The sequence below is a fragment of the Marmota monax genome, unplaced genomic scaffold, assembly GCF_021218885.2.
Source record: "Marmota monax isolate L192 unplaced genomic scaffold, Marmota_monax_Labrador192_F-V1.1 WCK01_AAM20220418_F8-fsc00019, whole genome shotgun sequence".
In the NCBI taxonomy this organism is placed as follows: Eukaryota; Metazoa; Chordata; class Mammalia; order Rodentia; family Sciuridae; genus Marmota; species Marmota monax.
The window spans coordinates 19,513,350-19,536,031 of NW_026695242.1; the positions used below are offsets into that span (position 1 = coordinate 19,513,350).

The 22,682-nt window shown below is 35.6% G+C and overlaps 1 protein-coding gene across 2 annotated transcripts; it reads right to left on the reverse strand.

Moving 5' to 3' along the window:
- Window positions 1-3,724: 3,724 nt before the first annotated feature.
- Cisd1 (CDGSH iron sulfur domain 1) lies at window positions 3,725-21,531 on the reverse strand. Of its 2 annotated transcripts, none has more exons than XM_046419573.2 (3): window positions 21,328-21,531; window positions 13,890-14,095; window positions 3,725-4,417 (listed from the first exon to the last, which is right to left on the reverse strand). In XM_046419573.2, exons 1-3 carry the CDS (start codon window positions 21,356-21,358, stop codon window positions 4,328-4,330), a joined length of 327 nt encoding a protein of 108 aa, XP_046275529.1. In that variant the 5' UTR covers window positions 21,359-21,531; the 3' UTR covers window positions 3,725-4,327. The 2 variants fall into 2 exon arrangements, with proteins under 2 accessions (XP_046275529.1, XP_046275530.1); XM_046419574.2 differs by lacking the exon at window positions 21,328-21,531 and adding an exon at window positions 14,931-16,378.
- Window positions 21,532-22,682: the final 1,151 nt, after the last annotated feature.

Here is a 22,682-nt window from a genome sequence, read left to right on the forward strand (position 1 = left end):
GTCTTGCTAAGTTGCTTAGGGCCTTGCTAAATTGCTGAGGCTGGCTTCAAACTTGCTATCCTTCTGCCTCAGCCTCCCAAGTCTCTGGGATTACAGGCCTGAGCCACCATGTCTGGCTCCAGCTCAGATTTCTTAAACCCACAAAAATGTGTATTTACATTTGTTCATGGCTTGATTGCTAACTTTTTATGTTTGTCTTAATATTGATAAATATCCCACTGGATATATTCACCATGGTTTGTTCATCTATCCTCTTATTAAAAAACATCTTGCTTGCTTCCATTCTTGAGATAATTATGAATAAAGGTGCTGTGAACATTTGCAAAAAAAAATGTGGATTTATTGTTGGGTGTATGCCTTCCCACAGTTAACACTCATCCTTTGTGAATTCCATGTTGTGTGGTTTAATCATTTAAAGTGACAGGCTGTGAAAGGGACAGGATAAATTGGCATGGCCTTTAGTTTGGATTCATGCTAGTAAAGTGAGTGAAAATAAATTTTGCTTTTCTTTACAGTAACTTTCATGAAGCCTCAAGACATTGTGCTAATAATCAGATATGAAAAATTTCACACAAACTACATATCAAAACTGTTAATAATGAAATAACATGTCTCAGAACTTTGATAGAACTTGGCTTAGACTTTTACATTTTGTGGAGCTGTTAAAAAAATAGTAGGGGGCTGGGGATGTGGCTCAAGCGGTAGCGCGCTCGCCTGGCATGCGTGCGGCCCGGGTTCGATCCTCCTCAGCACCACATACAAAGATGTTGTGTCCACCGAAAACTAAATAGAAAATAAATATCAAAATTCAAAAAAAAAAAAAAATAGTAGGGACCAATACAGACAGAGCTTCTAACATTTTGCCAAGGAGACTTTTTGTTTGTTTGTTTTGGTGGTGCTGGGGATTGAACCCAAGGCCCTATGTGCAAGGCAAGCACTCTACCAACTGAGCTATATCTCCAGCCCCACCAAAAATATATTTAAAGCAAGTAACATTACTATCATTTCATTAAAGAAAGGAAACACAGGTACTATAAAAGTTGGGATAATCTCATATTAAATGTTTGAGTTGACAACCTTCTTTGAGCAGTTTTCCCCCTCTATGGATAGCTGAAATTTTAATCTTGGCCTAGAATTTGGGGATAAGGGCCTAAATCAATACCATTTACTTTAACCAATTTTGCTTAAAAGGTTGAGGGATGAGTGGCATAGCTTGAGGTCATTTTTTTTTTAATTGGAGAGAGAAATCATAGCTTCTAACAACTAGTAGCATACACCATCCCTGAAATTCAATCACTACATATATTGTCAATTAATAAAGTTAGTCGATATTTACCACACCAAACACCTTCATTATATATATATATATATATATATATATATATATATATATATATATATATATTTTTTTTTTTTTTTTTTGGTGCTGGGGATTGAACCTAGGGCCTTGTGCATGTGAGGCAAGCAGTCTACCAACTGAGCTATATCCCCAGCCCAAAAAATATCAAATCAGGTAATCCCACCTACTTAGTAGAACTGTTTAGTATATTTGGTGGTACTTGTCATAATTTATCAAGAAAAATAATCCTGAATTAGAATTGCTATAATTATATAATCTATGTCATAAATTATATAATCCAAACTATGAGCTGCTAATTCTCTAAAATGCTTCATTCTCCATTATATGGTCCTTAGTCTAATACATGTCTGTTGCAAGAATAGATGTCCATCAAGATCACTGCAAAACAAGATTCTTTACATTAAAACCCTCTCAACCTAACAGATCTAACAGAAATCCCTAAGACATAAATTATATTGAGAAAAAAGGCACTCCAATTGCCTGATAAATGAAAAGGCACTTTGAAGCTCTAAGGTGCTTTAACTAGATCAGTAACTGCACACAATTTTGTGTGTATGTAAAGAATCTTGCATTAACCTAACCATAAACACTTTATTTTTATAATTAACAGAATGTTTTATTGTTATAAATGAATTAGTTCAAAAGCCTGTGATAAAATTTTAACAGGACTTGGAAACTACATTTACCTAATTATCTTGAATTATCAAAATGTTCAATATTTGTATTTCATAGTACGGTAGGTCATCTCCAATTTCATCACATACATATATACACTTATAGTTCTGAAATTGTTACTAGCCCCAATTATAAAAAAGCATAACAGTTTCAAATTCAAAATGAAGAATATAGTTTATTCCCATTAAAAGGATGTCCCTTTATCAGAAACTGAGTGTTATGGATTTTTCTTTAAAATAATTACGTTTTAAAAGCATGATGATCTCTTTTGCTGACCCATTCATACTTATTTTAAAAAAGGAGTATGGGCATGGAAAAAATTTTACCCTAAGAATCTGATAGAATCAGGGTAGATTTTAGATTTTGCTTGGAGATGTGTCCTGAAGACATGTCCAGGTCAGTCACAGAGGCAAATGCACATAATTATGACATCAACCTTTATGTACCGTAGTACGTTAAATTATACATTTAAAAAATGTTAGAATCAGAGGCTGGGGATGTAGTTCAGTGGTAGAATGCTTGCATGCCTTGCATGCACAAAGCCTTGGGTTCTACCCCCAGCACCATAAAAAACAACCTTCTACCCCAAACCTAACCTTTAGGAGTGCTGTCTGGTTTCATTGATTCCTGTGACTTCTAAGGTACCTGAATTTTAGCACATAGAAACTTGTGACTGATAGTTAACTGAGAATTCAAATGTACAAATGACTGTTTTACCATTTCAAATTGTGTGCCCCAAATTGTATCATGACTTTCCCTTCTAACCTATAAGATCCTCAAATCAAAGCCACACATACACAGCCTAGATTTTATATATGTCCAAGCGTAGTGGTGCTGTCTATAATCCCAGCGACTTGGGAGGCTAAGGTAAGAGGATTTCACATTTGAAGGCAGCCTAGGCAATTTAGTGAGACCATCTCAAACAAAAAGGGGCTGGGGATGTGATTACCAGTAAGGTGCCCCTGGGTGTAATCCCCAGTGCCAAGGGGAAAAAAAAATACACACATAAAAAGCTATTTCTTAATTATTCCATTGCTTCTAGTGTATGTGTGTGTGTATGTGTGTGTATATATATATATATATATATATACACACACATATTTTTTTTAATTGGCAGTGAATGAAATACTTTTGGTCTGAGTCTTTTTTTTAAGTTGCAGATGGACACAATACCTTTTATTTATTTATTTTTATGGGGTGCTGAAGATTGAATCTAGTGCCTCACTTGTGCAAGCACTGTACCACTGACCTACAATCCCAGCCCTGATCTGAGTCTTGAAGAATATTACATAAACACTTTGTCTTCAAATCTTTGAAGAATAAAGATCATACAATTTAAGAGGATAAATTTCTTTTTTCTTTCCCAAATAGTATCTTTACTAATATAAGCCATGTGTTTGATTATCCAGAGTGAGGAATAAAAAATTTTCCCCCATCTTTGATCTAGTCTTATGACTACTATTTCCGTCACAGATGTTTGGCTTTGTGATTAAGAGACTTGAAATGTGTGCTTCAGTTTCTTCCACGTCCTTAGTTCCAGTGCTTGCCACTCCTTGGTCTAGAATTCTGGAGCATTATATTTTAAGACATTCTTCATGACTACTTTTAACCTATTCTCACTGTGATCTAAATTCCTACTATTTGTTCTTTTAATGGATCAATTAAATATCCATAAAGATAAACACAAAGGAAGTTGCTGCCCCTTTATTACTGACCTGGTCAACTTATAATTAAGTAGAGTGACATTCATAGTTCATTTAAATTGAAAACGTTGAAAACACAGAAGCTGTATTTTCTTAGTGTTATTACCACTGTCAAGAAGAAAATCAAGGTTATAACAGGTTTTTCTTAAGACTATACTACGAAATTAATGTAGCTTAATCACACCCTGTTCACTTTCTAGGTCAAATAAGCAATATGAAAAGGCGATAAAATTTTCTTTGAAACTTCCAAGTACAATCTGCATATACATGATTTTGAGAATAATTTAATACACCAACCTCAAGATACAACTATAGTCTAATACCATTATTTTAAATTTAAAGAAACGGATCCTTACAAGACCAAAATAACCCATAGGCCATAAGGTTGGTTTTCCTTTTTTGTTTAAACAAATGTGCACCACGATGTTTCAACAAGTAAGGCAAATGCCATGAATGTGAAAGGTGAGGTTTGCAATATACCACACATCTAGAACGCAGGGGAGGTAAATTAGACAGAAGTGGTAGTCATTCTAATTAAATTATCAGGTAACATCATGACAAGTTGGTCTGCAGCATCAAAATTGTCCGTTTAACTTTCTTTTTTCTTGACAATCAGAGGTCCCACGTTGTCTCCAGTCTCTTCGTTATGTTTTGTGTGAGCACCATCACAGAATGGAAACTAGAAGAGAAAGAGAGAATGAATGTGGAACAGCTAATCCCCAAACAGTATATAGTGCTTGGCAGAACTAGAGTGATGTTTAATTCACACACATCAGAACTTAAGATTTTTCTTGAAACTTTAAATAGGATTTTTAAGGAGCACATGCAAAATACACATACTGAGTAGGAGGAAGAAATCCCTTGGGGATAAGACACATCAGGAGTTGAATTTCACTGATATTTGATTATGGATGCTGTAAACCTATTTCAGTCTATATACTAGTTAAGTTTCCAGTGAACTATGTCCATTGCCTATTTGTAAGGATTAATCTCTTTCTTCATCCTTGGTGCTGGGTTCAAACCTAGAGCCTTGTGCATGCTAGGCAACCAGTGAGCTATACCCCTAGCACTATTAATAAGATTTTATTTATTTAAAATTAATTTGTATGCTATCTCTACTGACCATCTTTGCAGCAATCTTTCCCCCAAGTTTTTGTTTAGTTTTTCATACCTTTAATCTCTTTACTTTCATACAACTATGCTACTATTTCCCTTTTACCATTGTTCATAGAGGCATCTACAGTTGTGATGAATATATATAAATTCCCAGTTTCTATTTTGTTTTCATGATTTTACATTTTAGTTGTAACTGATCTTTTTGGTATCTAGTGGGAGGGAAAGGAACAAAACTAAATCTTAGTTGTAGTTGAACACAATACCTTTATTTATTTATTTTTATGTGATGCTGAGGATCGAACCCAGCACCTTGCACGTGCTAGGTGAGTGCTCTGCTGCTGAGCCAACCCTAGTCCCAAAATTAAAATTTTAATAGTACTTCCCAGAGTATTCCAAAGAAGCTGAATCCTGCAAGTTATTCTGATTTAGTTTCCTTCTGTTTAAAACACATATATAACTCTTGAGTCACAGCATATTTTTTTAATTTTGAAGAAATCATTTTGTAAAAAACATTATCATTAACCTAGAATTTCTCAAATTGCCTGGATTATGGGCATTTTTAACTTTGATATCCATCATCACAGAATCATGTAGGGCATATTTTGCAAAATGCTGTTTAAGAGCCTGTTGCTTCAATATTACTAGAGGTTGTCACTTTTCAAATTGTTATACCTTTATTCATAATTTTATCAAAATAAAATCATATAAAAATGCCTACTTATATGTTCCTTGTTATCACATTGTTTAGAGGTAACTGCTTTTAAAATAAGTTCCAGTATTTGATAGGGTGGGTTTTCTTTCATTATTCTTCTTTGCTAACTTTATTATGTTTTATTTATTTATTCTTCTAGATAAGCTTGAGAATTTTTTTTGCCTTATTTCTCTTGTAGTTTTCATTTTCAGTTCCCATGCACATTCTTCTGAGATTATTTCTGTTGTTATTTTATATTTCTTTATATAATTTCCAAATATTCATATCTGAATATTCTTGCTGTATATAATTTTTTTTGTGTGTGAGCATATCCTTTCTATTGTTAAAAGATAAAAATAAGAATTCAATAACATTTCTGGTGACTCCTCAGGATTTTATACTTAGGAGGTCCACTTATCAGTAAATTCTTTCTTTCCTTTTATATTTGTACATTTTATTTCTATTTAACATCAAACCGTGAGAGCTAGCATTTATTTTTCTTGATATTTTGAACTACACTCTAGAATCTGTGAGCTTCATAGTTTAATAGAAGGTATACTGTGTCATTGAAGAAGTTTATTCAGAAGAGTAAAGTAACAGTACCTTGCCCTTCAAATAACAATCACCTCATTACTCAAATGAACAAAGTATAATTTCTGACACTTGAAACCTATGATGGCACATAATCTCAAACTATGATACTCCAAAGCCTCAATTCTAAGATTAAAATAATATTTGACTGATGTTATAGAAATCCCATCTTAATTTAACTATTGGTACATAATTAAAACAGGCAATAAATTAATTAAAAATTATAGGAAAATTCAAGATATGAGCATATCTTAAATTTCTAGACATAAGTCTATCTTGGAGTAGATGGCAGTGCAAATGTAATGTATGAAAAGACTACATATTTCTTTTTTTAGATCACTAGGATATGGCATATGTCCATAATAAAAATAAGTCCTTGTAACAAAAACATGAACCCACAAGATTTCAGTTTTTTTCTTGGCATAGATGAGGAAAGAGGCTATAAAGAGCAAACTAAGGGCTGGGGATGTGGCTCAAGCGGTAGCGGCGCTCGTCTGGCATGTGTGCGGCCAGGGTTCGATCCTCGGCACCACATACAAAGATGTTGTGTCCGTCAAAAAACTAAAAATAAATATTAAAAAATTCTCTCTCTCTCTTAAAAAAAAAAAAAAGAGCAAACTAAAATGTATTCCATATCAGAGGTCAGCATTTCAAAGTGACATGTTTGATAAACAGATCATTTTATAGTAAGAATAAAAGTTTACGTTGTAAAAGACTTCATTTTTATAAACAGCGCACACAAAGCATTTTAGTACAGTTTTATTTACACGCATTATAAAATATATTTCTGAAAACGAAACATTTCTAAATAAAAAGCCTCAACTAACTTATTGAAATGGCACACTTAATTTTTGTTTTAATCTCTTCAAAAACTAACTTATTTTCTCATATTACTTCCTCCAGAAACAAGAATCAAGAATAGGAAGAGTAATTTATAAAGAAATATACAAAGAAAATCTTGTTTTCCCTTGAGGCACCGAGATAAAAAACAGGGCCTTATGTTTGCTAGGCACAGAGATGCATCACCAGCTCCAAAAAAAAAAAAAAAGAAAAAAAAGAAAAAAAAAAGGTTATAAAATATTAAGAAAGTCAACATTTAAAGTTTGAATATGCTTTTTTTTTTCTAATAATCTATTTCTGCCCTCATGTTCAAACAAAAAATAAACATTTCTTTAAAAAGTAGCAAGAAGGGCTGGGTGCAATAGCACACACCTGTGATCCCAGCAGCTCAGAAGGCTGAGACAGGAGAATTGAAAGTTCAAGGCCAGCCTTGTCAATTCAGGGAGACACCTTGTCTCAAAATAGCTGTACCTCTGGAGTATCGTTCAATGGTAAAGTTACCCTGGGTTCGAACATCCTAGCCAAAGGGTTGGGGGAAAAAGGAGTAATAAATCCTCGATACTTGTTAATATACTTTAATAGGTTTATAGTATATGACGCTTTTACATCTTTAAAATGTAAACTCGGGCCTGGCAGTGGTGGCTCATGCCTGTAATCCCAGCTACTTATGAGGGTGAGACAGGAGGACCGCAAGTTTGAGGCTGGGCTGAGCAACTTAGCAAAACCCTGACTCACTTTACAACTGTGGATGGAGCACAGTTGTAAAGTGCCTTTGGGTTCAATCCTTAGTACCAAAAGAAATGTAAACTAGGTATTAAAATTAATTTTTTTTAGCAACACTTTTTTTTCTCCAGTATTGGGGATGGAACCCAGGGCCTCACGCACGCCAGGCAAGTGCTCTACCACTGAGCTACATCCATAGTACACCACTGCGCTTGGCTACAAAAATGCATGAAAATCGATTTCAGTTCATAATTTCCCATTTTCTCTCCTGTCCTCCCTTTCCTCTCCCATTCTCCTTCATCTGCTCTACTAGATTCACTTTTGTTCTTCTATTAATTTATATTTGATTGGTTCTTTATGTTATCCTATACAGATGCCTTTTAAAAAATATTTTATTAGTTGTTGGTGGACCTTTATTTATTTTTATGTGGTGTTGAGAACTGAACCCAGTGCCTCACACATGCTAGGCAAGGGTTCTGCCACTGAGCCACAACCCCAGCCCTACAGGTGCCTTTTAATGGTACTTTCTTTTATCATTTGACTCCAAAATTTACTGCACTAAATCAGAACATGCCCCATTCAGTGCAGATTTCTAATTTTAAGTTGATGAAAAGACTAAAAACTTTTTTTCAATAGAGAATAAAAATGGGTAATTTCAAGATAGGATCATTAATTTCTTAATACAATATACATGGTAATAAAATATATTTAAATTAATCCAGAATTCTCAATATAGTATAAGTGAATGAATGTTACTTGGCATTCAAATTCAAAAGGCAAATTATATAAAAATATTTATGTTTTTCAGGGAGTGCCTTGCTTGATATTTCTATGCAAGAGAAAGAAAATGTGTAGTGAATATATATATATATATATATATGCTTTCAAACTTATCTTCATAAAGAGTTTTTGTATTAAATAGCAATGTAATAAAAACAAATTTTGAAATTTGTTCAAACTTTAAACTTCTGAAATTAAAAATTCTGAATTATGTTTAACTGTCAAGTAAAGAACTTTTTTTTTTTTTTTAATATTTATTTTTTAGTTTTCGGCGGACACAACATCTTTGTATGTGGTGCTGAGGATCGAACCCGGGCCGCACGCACGCCAGGCGAGCGCGCTACCACTTGAGCCACATCCCCAGCCCTCAAGTAAAGAACTTAAACAAAAAACTCAAAGGGTATTTTAATTCAGTTGACATACTGCCAAATTTCTTGTAAGATGCCAGTATTTCTTTATTATCAAAACCCAGAGAAAGTTTGTTAATCAAATTGCCTCAATTTCCTGGATGTACATAAAATAAATACTATTAACCCAATATGAAAACTATAAATCTTTAAAACTGGGAAGAAGAGTGTGAGAAAAGGTTAGAATGAAAGAGTAAGCACAAAAATATCAAAGATCCTTGCTCTTTCCTTGGAAAGACAGTAACACTCTCAGGGTCTTCATAAAAAACACAAGGCACAAGATTTATTTTTTTAATGACCCTTACATCTTGTGTCTTTTTCAAGAAGTTTCAAAATAGAAATAAATGCTCTTCTCTGTGTCTTCTATCTGAAACACTTAAAAAAAGAAACTATCACATTATCTTCCAAACTTTATTTATTATTATTATTTTTTTGTGTGTGTGGTGCTGGGGATTAAATCTAGGACCTTGTACCTACTACACAAGAACTCTACCACTAAGCTATACCCCAGCCCTAAACTTTGTATTTTTAATGGGAGTTTTGTTGCTATGTTCCCAGGAAGTTACTTGAGGTCATTTTGGCTCATTACCATTATCTGAACTGAGAAATATGATTACTTTGGTTGAGAAAAAAAGTTAAAAGTAATGAGATCTTTGACACTACCTTAGAGAACAATATGACATTTTTTACTCATTTTATGTCCTTAATTTAATAAAACACAAGATAGTGGATATAATATGAAAATACATATAGAGAAATTAAGATTTTACAAGACCATAAATCCAAAATTGGGTTTTCAAGAGATCTAACATTGGGAATATTGCTTCTATGAAAAAATGGACTCAGTACAATACAACCCACTACTAAACCATTAATAGGATGGAAGCTTTCTCTCTTTCATTCATACACATACACTTTCACCAAAACAGAAGCCTGCTGTCACCACTACCTACAAAATTAAGAACTCAAACTCCCCAGGTTATAAATGAAAGAAAATAATTCTACACACTACTTGATGTGGGGGGTGGGGGATGACAGAAATTTAGCAAAACTATGGTGCATACTCTTCCCTCAAACAAACTTCTTTCATTTTCTTTTTGAAAGTGAGACCATCTCTTATAAGGCAGAGTTTCACATTTATCCTCTTATTCTCTTTTCCTTTCACCCCTTTTCAAAACACCACTATCCCAAATAGTACCTTTCCCTAAAGTTACTTTAATCTCTTGTGTACTGGTTCATTTCATTTTTACTTAAAATATGGATAGCCCTTTTGTATAATACTACAAAATAGGCCAGTTTCTGAAACAGCAGACAGCATATTAAGTCTGGAAAGAGAAGGAATGGAGTATGTTAAACAGTGTAATTACTGTGCATCAGTAAGAGATCTGATTCAATTAGGTATGGGTGATTGCATCTTAAGAATATATGTATCACACGATATTTTTTGATTGGTAAAAAGGAGCTTAGATTTTGTTATTTATAAATACAACTGGTTTGAATGAGGGAAAAATGAATATAATTCAATACAACCATTTCAACAAAGGTGTTAATTTTAAGTCTTATGTTAGTCAGCCAGTAAATGTGTCACTTGGCAGCTGTGTGATAACCTTTGGAACCTGAGAAATGTGGGGAGTTTCCAAAGGTGTCTGAAGAGTAAGAACATTCATTAACTTGAATATATTCAAAGTGAATCCTTAATTGAGTCATGCAGGAATAACAAGTACCCAAGACTCAAGTGAAAATTCGTAACTGGCAAATCCTACATGCAAAGAGGATTACTGAATGCCCATAGACTCCCCACCTCCCTACACAAAAAGTCATCTGGCATTTCTTGAAGTTTCCCCATGGGAAATGGCGGTCCCTCTTCTAACCCTCTGGGAACTCTATAAAATGAAAGAATAATAGTGGAATGTTTTGTTGAATTATAAAGTCTAATAAACATTTAAACCACTAGCTTGTGTCCATTCTTGATCCTTCTTGTCATAAAAATTGAGCTCTTAGTTGAAGAAAATCCATATTTACTTTATTGGACACTTTTACCTCTCGGAAAACCCAATCAAAGGAAAACTCTCCTTACCTCAAAGTGATGCTTTATTAAAGTTCCCTCAAGCAGTTACCTTATTTTTCTTTCCTTCACTATTTATATTTACTGTAATTTTGACATATACTCAGACTTATAGCATTTCTTTATTAGTAACTCACATTTTAACCTACTTAGACACAGTGTTTAATCATTCTGTTGAAATGACACCAAAGGTCAGATGCCTACTTGCTTAATCCAACTGTTCTACTACAATAGTTTATTCACCTGATTGTTTTTGTTTTTGTATAGGCAGATGTTCACTAATAATCTTTGAGAATTTTCCATTTCCACTTTAAAGCCACAATATTTTTAGTTTTATTGTAATCCCTCTGGCCTATTTCACCTCCTCAATTGACTCTTTTTTTTTATTTTTATTTTATTTTTTTTTAAATATTTATTTTTTAGATGTAGTTGGACACAATACCTTTATTTTACTTATTTATTTTCATGTGGTGCTGAGGATCGAACCTAGGGCCTCGCACGTGCTAGGCAAGCACTTTACCGCTGAGCCACAACCCCAGCCCCCTCAATTGACTCTTGTTCCTCTTTCCAAAATGCAAAAAATTCTCTAAGATTTCATACTTAGCTTTTGATTTTTATCAGTACCAAGGATCAGTTACATTCTTACACTCGACTCATCAGTTTTTCTGATTTCTATCTCCAACCCTGATGTCTCAGCTGTACTCCCACATTTTAGATCATCTGCTGTACATTTCCATTCAACTGTCACCTCAAATACACTCTTTGAAATTAAACTTGTTATTGCTGTTCTGGAAAATCGGGTTTTTACCTGAATTCCTTATTTTTGTTAATGACATAATCTTTCTAATTCCCACACTTGGTTCCTTTAGTTTTGCTCCCCCAGTCATCCAAACACAAGTCACTAAATTTGGCTGATATTTCCCTCAAAATGTTTAACTGTTTGTCCCCCCACCCCCGGACACACACTTATACAGCTAACACTCTGATGTAAGTATTATAACTTTATATCTGAAATCCCTGCTGAAAACTATGTATCCTACCACTTCTGCATGCCTGGAAGGACAAATTCCTCACACGGTCACTCAGATTCTCCTCAATTTAGATTTATTCCCTGGGGGAAAGAGGGGCTCGTGCAAGGACCAGACTAGGGTTTTCACCCAATACCCCTTTCCTCATATGAGCCTTTTATTGAAGATTTTGAAAATGGGTTCCGAATACTTGCAGCATATTCATATACCACCTATCTTTTCAGGGGAAATTTAACTCCCAAACATAAATTATTATGCTTTCCCAGAAAATTTTAGTCCATGGTGTAAGCTCTTTCTTTTCTCTCATTTAGAACATTTGTATTGCATTTATTATACTCTTCCAAGAAAACTACTGTTTTACTATATATGTACATATATATAGTAAGCAGTAAATGAACTTATATTTAAGATCATTAACTGAAGATCTATTGCAACACCAACAGAAATTCTGTAATTTTGAAATGCATTATTTTTCATATTTTAATGAGCAAAAAGAGAGGCACCTACTATAGACAAGGTTTGTTTAAAAAAATAAACCAAGTTTAGCCTATGGAATACTATTAAGAGATTATTTTCTAGCAACCCCACAAGTACTTACTAGGAAGCCTATTCTAAATATACAGTGTTATTCTTAAGGTACAATTTGTTGTAATGGGTCTGTTAATTTTTGGTTCATATTCCATATATTCATCAATTTCTGAACACAGTAACAAAATCTAGCTCTGAATCACTGGATTGTACATAGATCATTTGGGAGAAATAGATTCGAGAAATATACTTTTTAGAACCAAGCTCACAGTTTCTTCCACATTTAAAAAAATTTTTTTTAGCTGTCAATGGACTTTATTTATTTATATGCAGTGCTGAGAATTGAACCCAGTGCCTCACACATCCTAGGCAAGCACTCTAGCACTGGCCACAATTCCAGCCCTCTTCCACATTTTTGATAATATGATTCATTAAATGGTTCTTCACTGTGGGAAGGGTCACCAACATAATATACTTTCAAAAATGAACACTTTTAATTATTTTTTTTTTTTTGGCAGAACTTGGTTAAACCCATGGCTTTGTGCATGCTAGGCAAGAACTCTAATATTAAGCTACATCCCCACCCTAGAAACATCAGTTTTTTTGGAATCTTTTACTATTATTTTTGGTGAAACAAATTTTACTTGAATGCTAATAATGGTAGCACATACGATGTTTTCACTGTATTTCTAACAATATACCAGAAATTCTGAAGTCATTCAAGAAAAAGATGAACCCAGGAGAGGATTCTATTGTCTGGCTCACTAGCTGCCATCATATCTAAACCTGAAAAGGTACCGTAGGTGATATTTCCCCAAGAAATCTGAAATACAATTCTCATAAAATAAATAAGATTTTAAAGAATCTTGTATTGTTAGATTTTTAATTAAAGGAGTTAACAGCTGATAGAAGGTTTGGGATGCCAATAAGATAGGGTAATTTTCAAAAGTTTCTTTTGAAATTTCTAAAAACTTGTCCTAGTATCCAGAGCTGTTAATCTTAAAAAAAAAAAAAAAAAAAAGTATTTCTTTTGTTTCTTGTTGTACTCAAGCTGCACACTCCCATTTCCTGGGATAGAAGAAACTAAGATCCACTTGGGGAGGAAATCCTAAGAGTAAATTAAAGAGATTTTTCTCTTTTATTTGGTCAAGAATATGGTTGCATTCACCTGAACTCAATTGAGGGTATGGTATAATTTGACTGAATGGTAGTTATATATATGTTAGTAGTAAATATATGGAAAACAGAAGAACAGGATGCAATTAAAAAAAAAAAAAAAAAGAAAAAAGGGTGTCTTCACAATCTGGTAATACAAGTTTGACAGAGTAGATTAAAAAGAAATGTTACATTGATAACAGTTTTGTATGACCTATTATCCTTACCTTTTTGGACCTCCAGCAACGGCAGAACACAGCTTTATCTCCCAGATCCTCCATGTCAAAAGCATGTACTATCTTGGGATTGTCTTTCTGGATGTGAAGGTTTACCATTGCTTTATTGCTATGATCTTTGACATAGAATCTCTTGTAAGCTAAGTAACCAATTGCAGCCGTCCCGGCAGCAATGGTAACTGCTGCAATCCATTCAACTGGGGCAGGGAAGAAAAAGAGGAATAATTACCCAAACCAAAATACACACTAAAAATCATTCACAAATGTTTAGGAAATTCAGTTTTTGAATATTAAGGAGTGCAACAATCAAAGATTTTCAATGTTACCAAAATGACCAGAACATGCTGGTGTAATAGTGAGGGCTGGGGAAAGTCCCAACAAAGGTCTAAGGCAGTTATATATTTTCTGTTGAGTGATGAAAGTGAAATTAAGATAGAAGAGGGAAACAATGGTTATTTTCCCTTCTTTAAGACAGAGAAGCAAAAACAAGGCTTAATCTTTCTCAAAGTGTTCATAAACAGATTTTTAAATAATTTGAGCCTGCAGGTATACACTGCTTAAAAGAAAACACAAAACCTGCAAAGTAAAATTTTAGATTACAAACAAACAAACAATAAAACAGGAGGAGATTACGTTAGCAAAATGACTCATTAGTGTTCATTTAAATAGCTAGTTCCTTAGTGATTTTAAAATGATTTTATTTATCAAAACTTAATTCTAATTACACATAGAATCAGTATTCAAAGAAAAAACACAAAAAGAACACAAAACAAAACCACTCCTAAAGCTAAACATTCAAAGGAATATATCTTGCAGAATTCTAAAGTTTCAAAGTGCTTTCTCATTAAAATAAAAATCAGAACATACAAATTTCACATAAAATGTGATTAATATAATTAGTCTCATTTAATAAATTCAAATTTCTATTAACCACAAGTGGATGATTATCTGAATTCCCCACAAACTCCATTTTTAATTTAATGATATTATTCTCCTTTCTAATTATAATAGTAATAAATGTGTTTGACTAACAGGCCATTTACTTATTCTCTTTGCATAGCTCTTCAAGGAATTCTTAGAAACCCAAATGCTTAATGACTACCCCAGCTCCAGGCAGTGATGGAGAGAAGAAAGTTCTGCATAATCTGGTTAGTCTCAGCCTCAGATGAGAGTTGTCTATTCTCAGCATGGAGTGGGCTGCAGGATGATGTTGAACAGGGGTCAGGAAAAACACAGTGCACTGCTTCTCAGCACTTCCTGAGTCACATCTTCACAGTGTTTGAAATAAGTTCCCAGACTATCAAATAAAGCCCTAGGGAGATTAAGTACAAAAAACACATTCCAAGGCCAAATAAAAACACATAAGGAGTTAGTAACCATGTGGCTTATTTGCATTACTGTGGTCATATTTCCTATTTCACTAATGTGATCAGTCACCATACCTAACATTGTCTTACGTGTAATTGTAGCTCAATATTAACTCTAAACTGGAAAGGAAATATATCATTCCCATACTTAATTCCTTTTATCTTGGACTTCCAGTTACTTAATAATTTTGTCTAACAAATTTTTCTAATTTTGTTTTTAACCAATGTTTCTAATTACCATGTTCTATGGATTTTATTTTCAACTTCAGTATTTTTTTGTTTTTTGTAATACTGGGGATCGAACCTTGAGCCTCTTGTATGCTAGGCAAGTGCTCTACTACTGAGCTACATCCCTAGCCCAGTATTCTTTCCAAAGTAATTTAGATTGTTTTCTTTTCCACAACACTTCCATTCTTTCATTGCTATAACCCCCTAAGATAAACATTAACAGTTTGTCCTTCCCAGGTGCTGCATGACTGAGAAAACAAGTCATTTGACAGTGTTAAACCTTTGGCCTCATCAGAAGTTGTTTTAAAGTACACTCTTCCTGTAGATTTCTCTTGAAATTTTAGTGCTATTTCATGGTATTATCCTGTGGTATTTCCAAGCAGGGCTGCAACTTTGCTGTGATTGCTACCTTTATCTGTGATCTTCCTTTTTGATGCATTATTTACTATGGAACTTTCTTGAAAAAATATTCTCTGTTAGGAGCTACAGTAATCTACTTAGCTAATGGAAAGACACTCTGAATAGCTAAAGTATCTATTTAAAAATGGACTAAAACATTGCTATGCACAGGATATGCTCAGTAATGTTTGCTGAATGTTGTCTTCAGTACAAACTTAAAAGAGGTCAATATTCCAGAAGACTAAATAACACAACTCACTAAAAGTGAATCTTATATTTTACTTTTTTACGTGAATTGGGAAGTGCTTTCTGATATACCTGTTTTAATGGTGCTTATCTATTGCAAAAAATCCTGAGTTGGCTAGTTATTAGTTTAATGATATTAAAAAAAATCCTATAGGAACTTCAACATCAAACTCACAACAGGTCAAAAGAATCTCTCCTAGCTGTTAGAACATTCTTTTCTCATATTACCAACTGAATTCATTTAGTGACTTAAAAAAAATTTTTTTTAACCTCCCCTGGATTTTGTGATGGTAAAATAAATGACAGAATAACTGGCATAGAAAAGAGGCAATACTGCAAGTATCATTTAAATAAATGAGTGCTGAGTGGCTGCCCCATGGGGAAATCAAAATATATACTCTACCCCCATCACGGGTCACTCATGCTGTAAGCAATTATCACAGTACCATGTGTGTTAGAAAAATAGCTTTGTATTTGCTCCAAATAAGTATTTTAGAATCACAGAGCTAGATAATATCTTAAGATTTTCCCTTTTTTCTCTTCCCCAATTCTATTTCCCTTTTTTCTCTTCCCAAATTCTAATTCTCTAATCTCACTGGGGACAAATGTAAGAGTTCCCAGAAGTAACAAAAGAGTTGCTATTTTATCATTTCATTACTGTGGCCTGAATCAGTCTCTTCTGGCAAAAAGCTGAATTTCACTGACTACTCTAGGGAAAAGAAGGAAAAAAAAGCTAGACAGAGATAAACAAAAATGATGGTAGATTTAAAAATCAACAATTAGGGGAGAGAAAAAACTGAAAACTTGAGTAAACAAATAACAAAACCCAAGTGACATTTAGTACTCGATATATGCCTATTAAGAATAGTCATGCTGCCTATAATACCAGCAACTCCAGAGGTGGAAGCAAGAAGATCACAAGTTCAAGGTCAGACTGAGCCATTTAGAGAAACCCTGCCTCAAAATAAAATACACAAAGGACTGGGAATGTAGCTCTGTGGTAGAATGTTCCTGGGTTCAAGTCCTAGAATAAGCAGAGGTGGGGAAAGAATAACCTCAGAGGCAAAAAGGGTCTTTACCAAGACTCAATACTTAAAAATATTTTGTCAGTTGGCATCTTTCAGACTCTGGGTTAGAACTGGGTAGCCCCAAATCTTCAGCATTTCATTTTTTCCCCCCTTTTCTGGCTTATCTTCATTTTGCTTTTTCTGTAGACATTTCTCATGGTGCAGTAATTCCTATAGTTAGGTTGAACCCACTCTACCCAATTCTTTTTAATAAATTATCTTCCATTAAAGAACATAAACATTTCTAAACTCCCTCTTTCTTCCCTTGGACTATTATATAATCTCTAGATTTCTCTCAAAATTATTCGGAGATGGAGAAAACACAGACTTGACCCCGAATCCCCCACCCTTATTTACAATCCATTCCTCAGATTTTCTTTATCATGAGGATTATTTTTTTCTTTAACTTGGAAATCTCACCCTTCTTCTTTTCCTTCAGCCCCTTTTCTGCCTCAAACTGCCTTCTCCTACCCACTGTCAACTGCCACAGAATCAGAACATTCTTGTCTATCAGGAGAGGGGGAAGGGAGCTGTGTTGAAACCCAGTCTTCCCTGAGATTTTGCACAGACTGGAGGTGGCATCTGGTAATGTTTTCTTCTCAAGGCTTGGTGTACTGGTGGAGTTCAATGTGAGTTGAGTAGAAGTAATGGACTAATTTGAATTTGCAATTTCATCTGTCCGGCCTTAACTGTCTTATCATTCCTATGCCAAATGTCTTACCCTTATACCAAATGACTTATCTTTGCCTTTCTTTTAACCTACTGTAGTAAAGTGTGGAATTTACTTCTTCAGATAAAAAACAAAAAAATAAAATAAAAAAAACCCCAACAAACAAAAAACCCTTTAGTATGGAATATTTCAGACATACATAGAGACCATGCAGGATAAAGAAAAATTCATTTACCCTCATCAAGTTCCAACAATTATCAACAGATGACCAATCCTGTTTTGCCCATAGCTCCAAATCCCACCCTCTAATTATTTATTTGTTGTTTATAACCTATCGGAGCTACAGCTTTATCCTCAGTATGATTTACATATCCTTTCTCAGAAAAAAAGAATTCCTTAAAGCATTACTTTCAAGGAATTAATGAATTTACTCAATCAATTTGGTGAAGTTAAATGAGGTGGGAAATTATGAATTAGTTTCAATAAAATATATAAGGATACAAAAGTCAGGCAAGATTTACATAAGGTTTGGGTTATATGCATTCTAATGATTAGGGTTTGGGATGGATAATGAAGGGGAAGGTGAACAGATAAATCTCTATTTTGTAACTTGGGGGTAAAGCCACTTGTGAGTATAAATGTTTTAAAGGAAAGTCTGGTTAAAGAAGCCCTTTTAAAATACTTAGTTCAATTGTTTTTTGCTTTTGTTTTTTCTTTCTAAAGATGAAGGCAAATTAGGCTGAAGAGAAGAAAACCATTATGAGGGGCTAAAGATTTAAAAGTGATAAGTATCAGTGAGGCAAGAATTAAGGTATCTGGAGGACATGGGAAGAGAATGGCCTCAAGAATTATATTTTTCTTGTCAACAGAAGCAAAGGGGTTAAGGATGAGAATGGATTCAATGTCTCCTGGAGATATTAAATAGCCCGGTCAGTTCTGGAAGGTCCATTTAGAAGGCACAGGGAAGAATCCTAAGAGATTAGGGAAGCAGGCAGGAAATGTCACTTAGTGCTAAAAACTATAATGAATTAATGGTCTCATCAACCAAATCGACAAGAAGACCCATCACATGGGCAAAGATCTTTGACAGGATTTCAATTGCAATCACTCATTCTCATTGCCTACTTCCAGTCCTGGCCTGATCCCCATTTACTCTTATTTATAACCCACTCATTACTTTTTCTTTTTCCCTGAATATAAAGAATTCAGAATGTATATACATATACTTTTACTTTTTATTCAACATATAAGTTATCATTGTCACATACTATGTTCTAAGCCTTTTATAATTATGAATTCACTTAATTGAGAACAGGTATGATCATCTTCCCCTAAATTAAAAGATCAAATTGATCTTCAAATCTATAGAAGCTAATAGGTTTGTTTTGAAAATTGAGTAGAGGGCTGGTATACTTGAGGCTCTGATTCCTAGTACCTCAAAAAAAAAAAGAAGAGAGAGGAGAGAGAGGAGAAAGAGGAGAGAGAGGGAGAGAGAGAAGAGAGAGAGAAGAAACAAACTTTAATGGGGTGTAGGGATGTTTATTCTTCCAAACCAAATTCTTTTCTGTTTCTACTTTGCCAGCCACTATATTTGAGAAGGAAGTACTGTCAGAGAGATTTACAAAGCCTCTGGGCCTCTCCCTATGGGCCCCCACAACAACCTTTATGCTTATCAGTGAAATAAAAAGTAGTTACTCCACATAATGAAGTTGTGTACTTAAAGTTTTAGTTAACAATCAGCTTCACCAAGTGATTTGTATCCTTTACTCAATGATAAACTAATGGAAAACTCATCCCTGAACTCCCTTATGTTAAGACTTAAAAAACAAAAACAAAACACTTGTCTTGCTTACAGGAAAAATTAACCTGTACATAGTGATAAGAAGTCCTAGGGATTCCACAAAATGCTACCTAAATGAAGTTCAATTGTGGTCATGGTTATTCAAGAGGCCTGGGCAGGAAGATGAAAAGTTTGACTAGCCTGGACAATTTAGAGAGACCTATCTCAAAATAAAAACAGATGAAGGGTTTGGGATGTAGATCACTTGCCTACCGTGCATGAGGCCCTGGATTCAATCCCTAATACCATAACAAACAAGCCCCTGAAATAGAGTTAAATAGATTTCAATGCCTATTTACACAAAATGGTCCCATATTTTAAACAAAAACACATTTTGGAATCTTTTGGCCCATGTGCAGTCTTTCTATAAAATTAAAAATATTGGCAGCATAAGTCACATGAGCATTTTATTTTATCCAAAGTCTTATTCTTGACAAAAGTTTTTATAAAAACCAAAACCATAGATATAACTCGATATTTTAAATGTACAAGATGCCTCCAGATGATGATCCTTTCAAATAATTTTTGCAAATAATCACCTTTTTATTATTATTAACTTAGAACTTTTCCCCCCTATCTTCCAAGTAAATGTTGTCAAAAGAAGTAGAACTCTCCAACTTATGGACTATCTCTAATACAAAATTAGAGTTCAAGTTAGTAGGGGCTTATTACAGAACCTGGTACTACAAATGCTCAGAATTTACTGAATGAATCAATTGTACCAATTTTAATTACTTCTGGACAAGCTCTTTACCTTTACTGGATACATTTACAGGTAGCCAAACTTTGCATTTTATACCAGGACAGACAGATCACATATATCATGTAGCATGAGGAGGGTGTTATATTAACAAATATAGTATCATTAATATTGTTATAAAGTGAACTCCACACTAGGCAAATTTTATAAATAATTCTCTTAACTTTAATTGGACTTTCTGCAAAGTATTGTTTCCAAACGTTAGGTACTAGTACAGAGAAGGACGACTGTGGAAGCTGAAGGAAGGATCAAGGAACTTGGTTTTTAATCCTCTCTCTTGGACTACAGCCACCGAACGCCAGATGCAAGGGGCATAATAAAAAACTGGGAAAACAGAAGACCTCGGATTGGGTTTCTTCACCTTAAAAAAATCTGCAAAATTAAGATGTGATTAGTCATGCACGGCTTCAGGATTGCAGGAAATTAACTTTCTGGCTCCATGTCGATTTCAACGTGAGAAGGAGAACATGTTTGTTTTACCGCTCACCTTTCCTTTTTCTAGGCCCAGCGATTTAAGGACACAAAAGCAATTTGGGGGAAAACAAGAAAAGCCAGCAGCGAGATCACTATGTGTTAGGGTTTGACTAGTTGAGGGAAACAAGTATCAGAGCTGCGTAGACACTGCATGGCCCCGCGCTACTTATGCCTAGTGACCATCCATCCGCACCCTGACCTCGCTCCTTTCGCTGGTCCAGTCCAGAGCCCGCAGCCGGGCGGAGCGCATGTCCTTCTGCATCTCAAGGTTAAAGGACCTGCAGGCGTGTAGGACAGCGATAACAAACCACAAGAGCTGCGGGCGCTGCAACCGGTGCGCAGGCCGCCAGCCTCACCCGCTCCCAGGCCCCACTTCACCTCGTATGCTGGAATGGGAGGTCAGACCCATGGCTCTGTCACTCGCAAGGTGTATGCGCAGGACGCGGATCACAAATGGGCTCACACAGACCGCTGGAGTCAGAGCACACGAAGCGTCCTAAGGGCACCAACTGGGGTTGCTACGGCGCAGGCGCCGATAGGCTGGAAGCACGTGTTTGTGTTCGACCGGGGTTGATGCTGAGCATGCGTAGACCTGTGTCCCGGGCCCTAAGGAAGTCTGGAATCCGGATTTTGACAGCTGCAGGAGGCGGGAGTAGGAAGACTTAGAGAGGCAGCCACTGAGTCTGCGCAATTCTGAAGGGCGGGGCCCTGGGAATAGGAAATCCAGGTCAGATTTTACATTTCTTCCAGGTGTGTGGGTTTCTGGTGGCCGGTACAGGTTCTTGCAAGACACTTCCCTTAACCAGATAACTAAGATATTACCTAAAATTTTCTTGCTTAATTTTTACATGTAAGGTCGGGTCCAGTTTTCGTATAAGATGCCAGCGGCAAACACAGGCATCGATGATACAATCCCTTTACAGAAACTCCCTTAGGTCCCAGTATGCATCCACCTCTTCCTTCTGCCTTTGACCTAGTTAATTATCCACTCAGGACTTGGGGCGGGCGCTACCTAGAGCTCAAGTATGAAGGAAGGAGGGAAAGGGGAAAGAGATACTTGCTTATTTCTAAAAAAAAAAAAAAAAAACAACAAAAACCGTGTTCACTTAAAAAAAATTATTATTCTTTCCCAACAGCCTGAAATTTGTTCCAAAATTCTTTTGAAAGAGCAGTTTTAGAGGCAGCAACTGGGGATTGGGGCTAAACTTGAAAGACTACTTTGAAGATGGCGTCTTCTATCGAGCTACCTGCTTTTACTTGTTCTTACGTAGGGTAGGGGTTGCAGGGAGTTGATTTGCACAGAATGGGTGGCCTCCCATTTCTGCCTCCGAACTCTCCCAGCACCTGACAGCTCCTCTCACCTGGAAGCCCCAGGGGTCTATAAGCCCGCCCCCGGGAAGCTCTGGGGCGCGCGTTAAATGAACAAAGGCAAAACTCCTTCTGTGGTGTCGTAACGCCAATTCTGGGGTAGAGACGAGAAGGACTCCTAAAATCCTCCAGATCGCGGTTCTGCCCACCCGCGCCGAGCGTCAATCCCGCTGCTGGGGTCTGGTCCGGCAGCCTCTGGGCATGCTCAGTGAGGCGCCTGCCGCGGGTCGAGCAGTCGGAAGCTCGCAGCGGCCGCAGCAGTGCAGGCGGCGCTGACGCGCGCGCGGCTGCGGAGGGGACTGGAGGACGGCGGGAGGGGGCGGGGCGCGGGAGGTGGGGCCGCCGTCGCCGTCAGGGCCCCAGGG

Excerpts from the sequence above, each read along its gene's own strand:
- Cisd1 (XM_046419573.2), bottom strand. The coding sequence starts at position 21,358 with ATGGGTCTGACCTCCCATTCCAGCATACGAG. Across the intron at positions 14,096-21,327 it reads CTCCCATTCCAGCATACGAG|TTGAATGGATTGCAGCAGTT; the intron begins GTGAAGTGGGGC and ends TCCCTGCCCCAG. Across the intron at positions 4,418-13,889 it reads GTTGCTGGAGGTCCAAAAAG|TTTCCATTCTGTGATGGTGC; the intron begins GTAAGGATAATA and ends TTTCTCTTCTAG.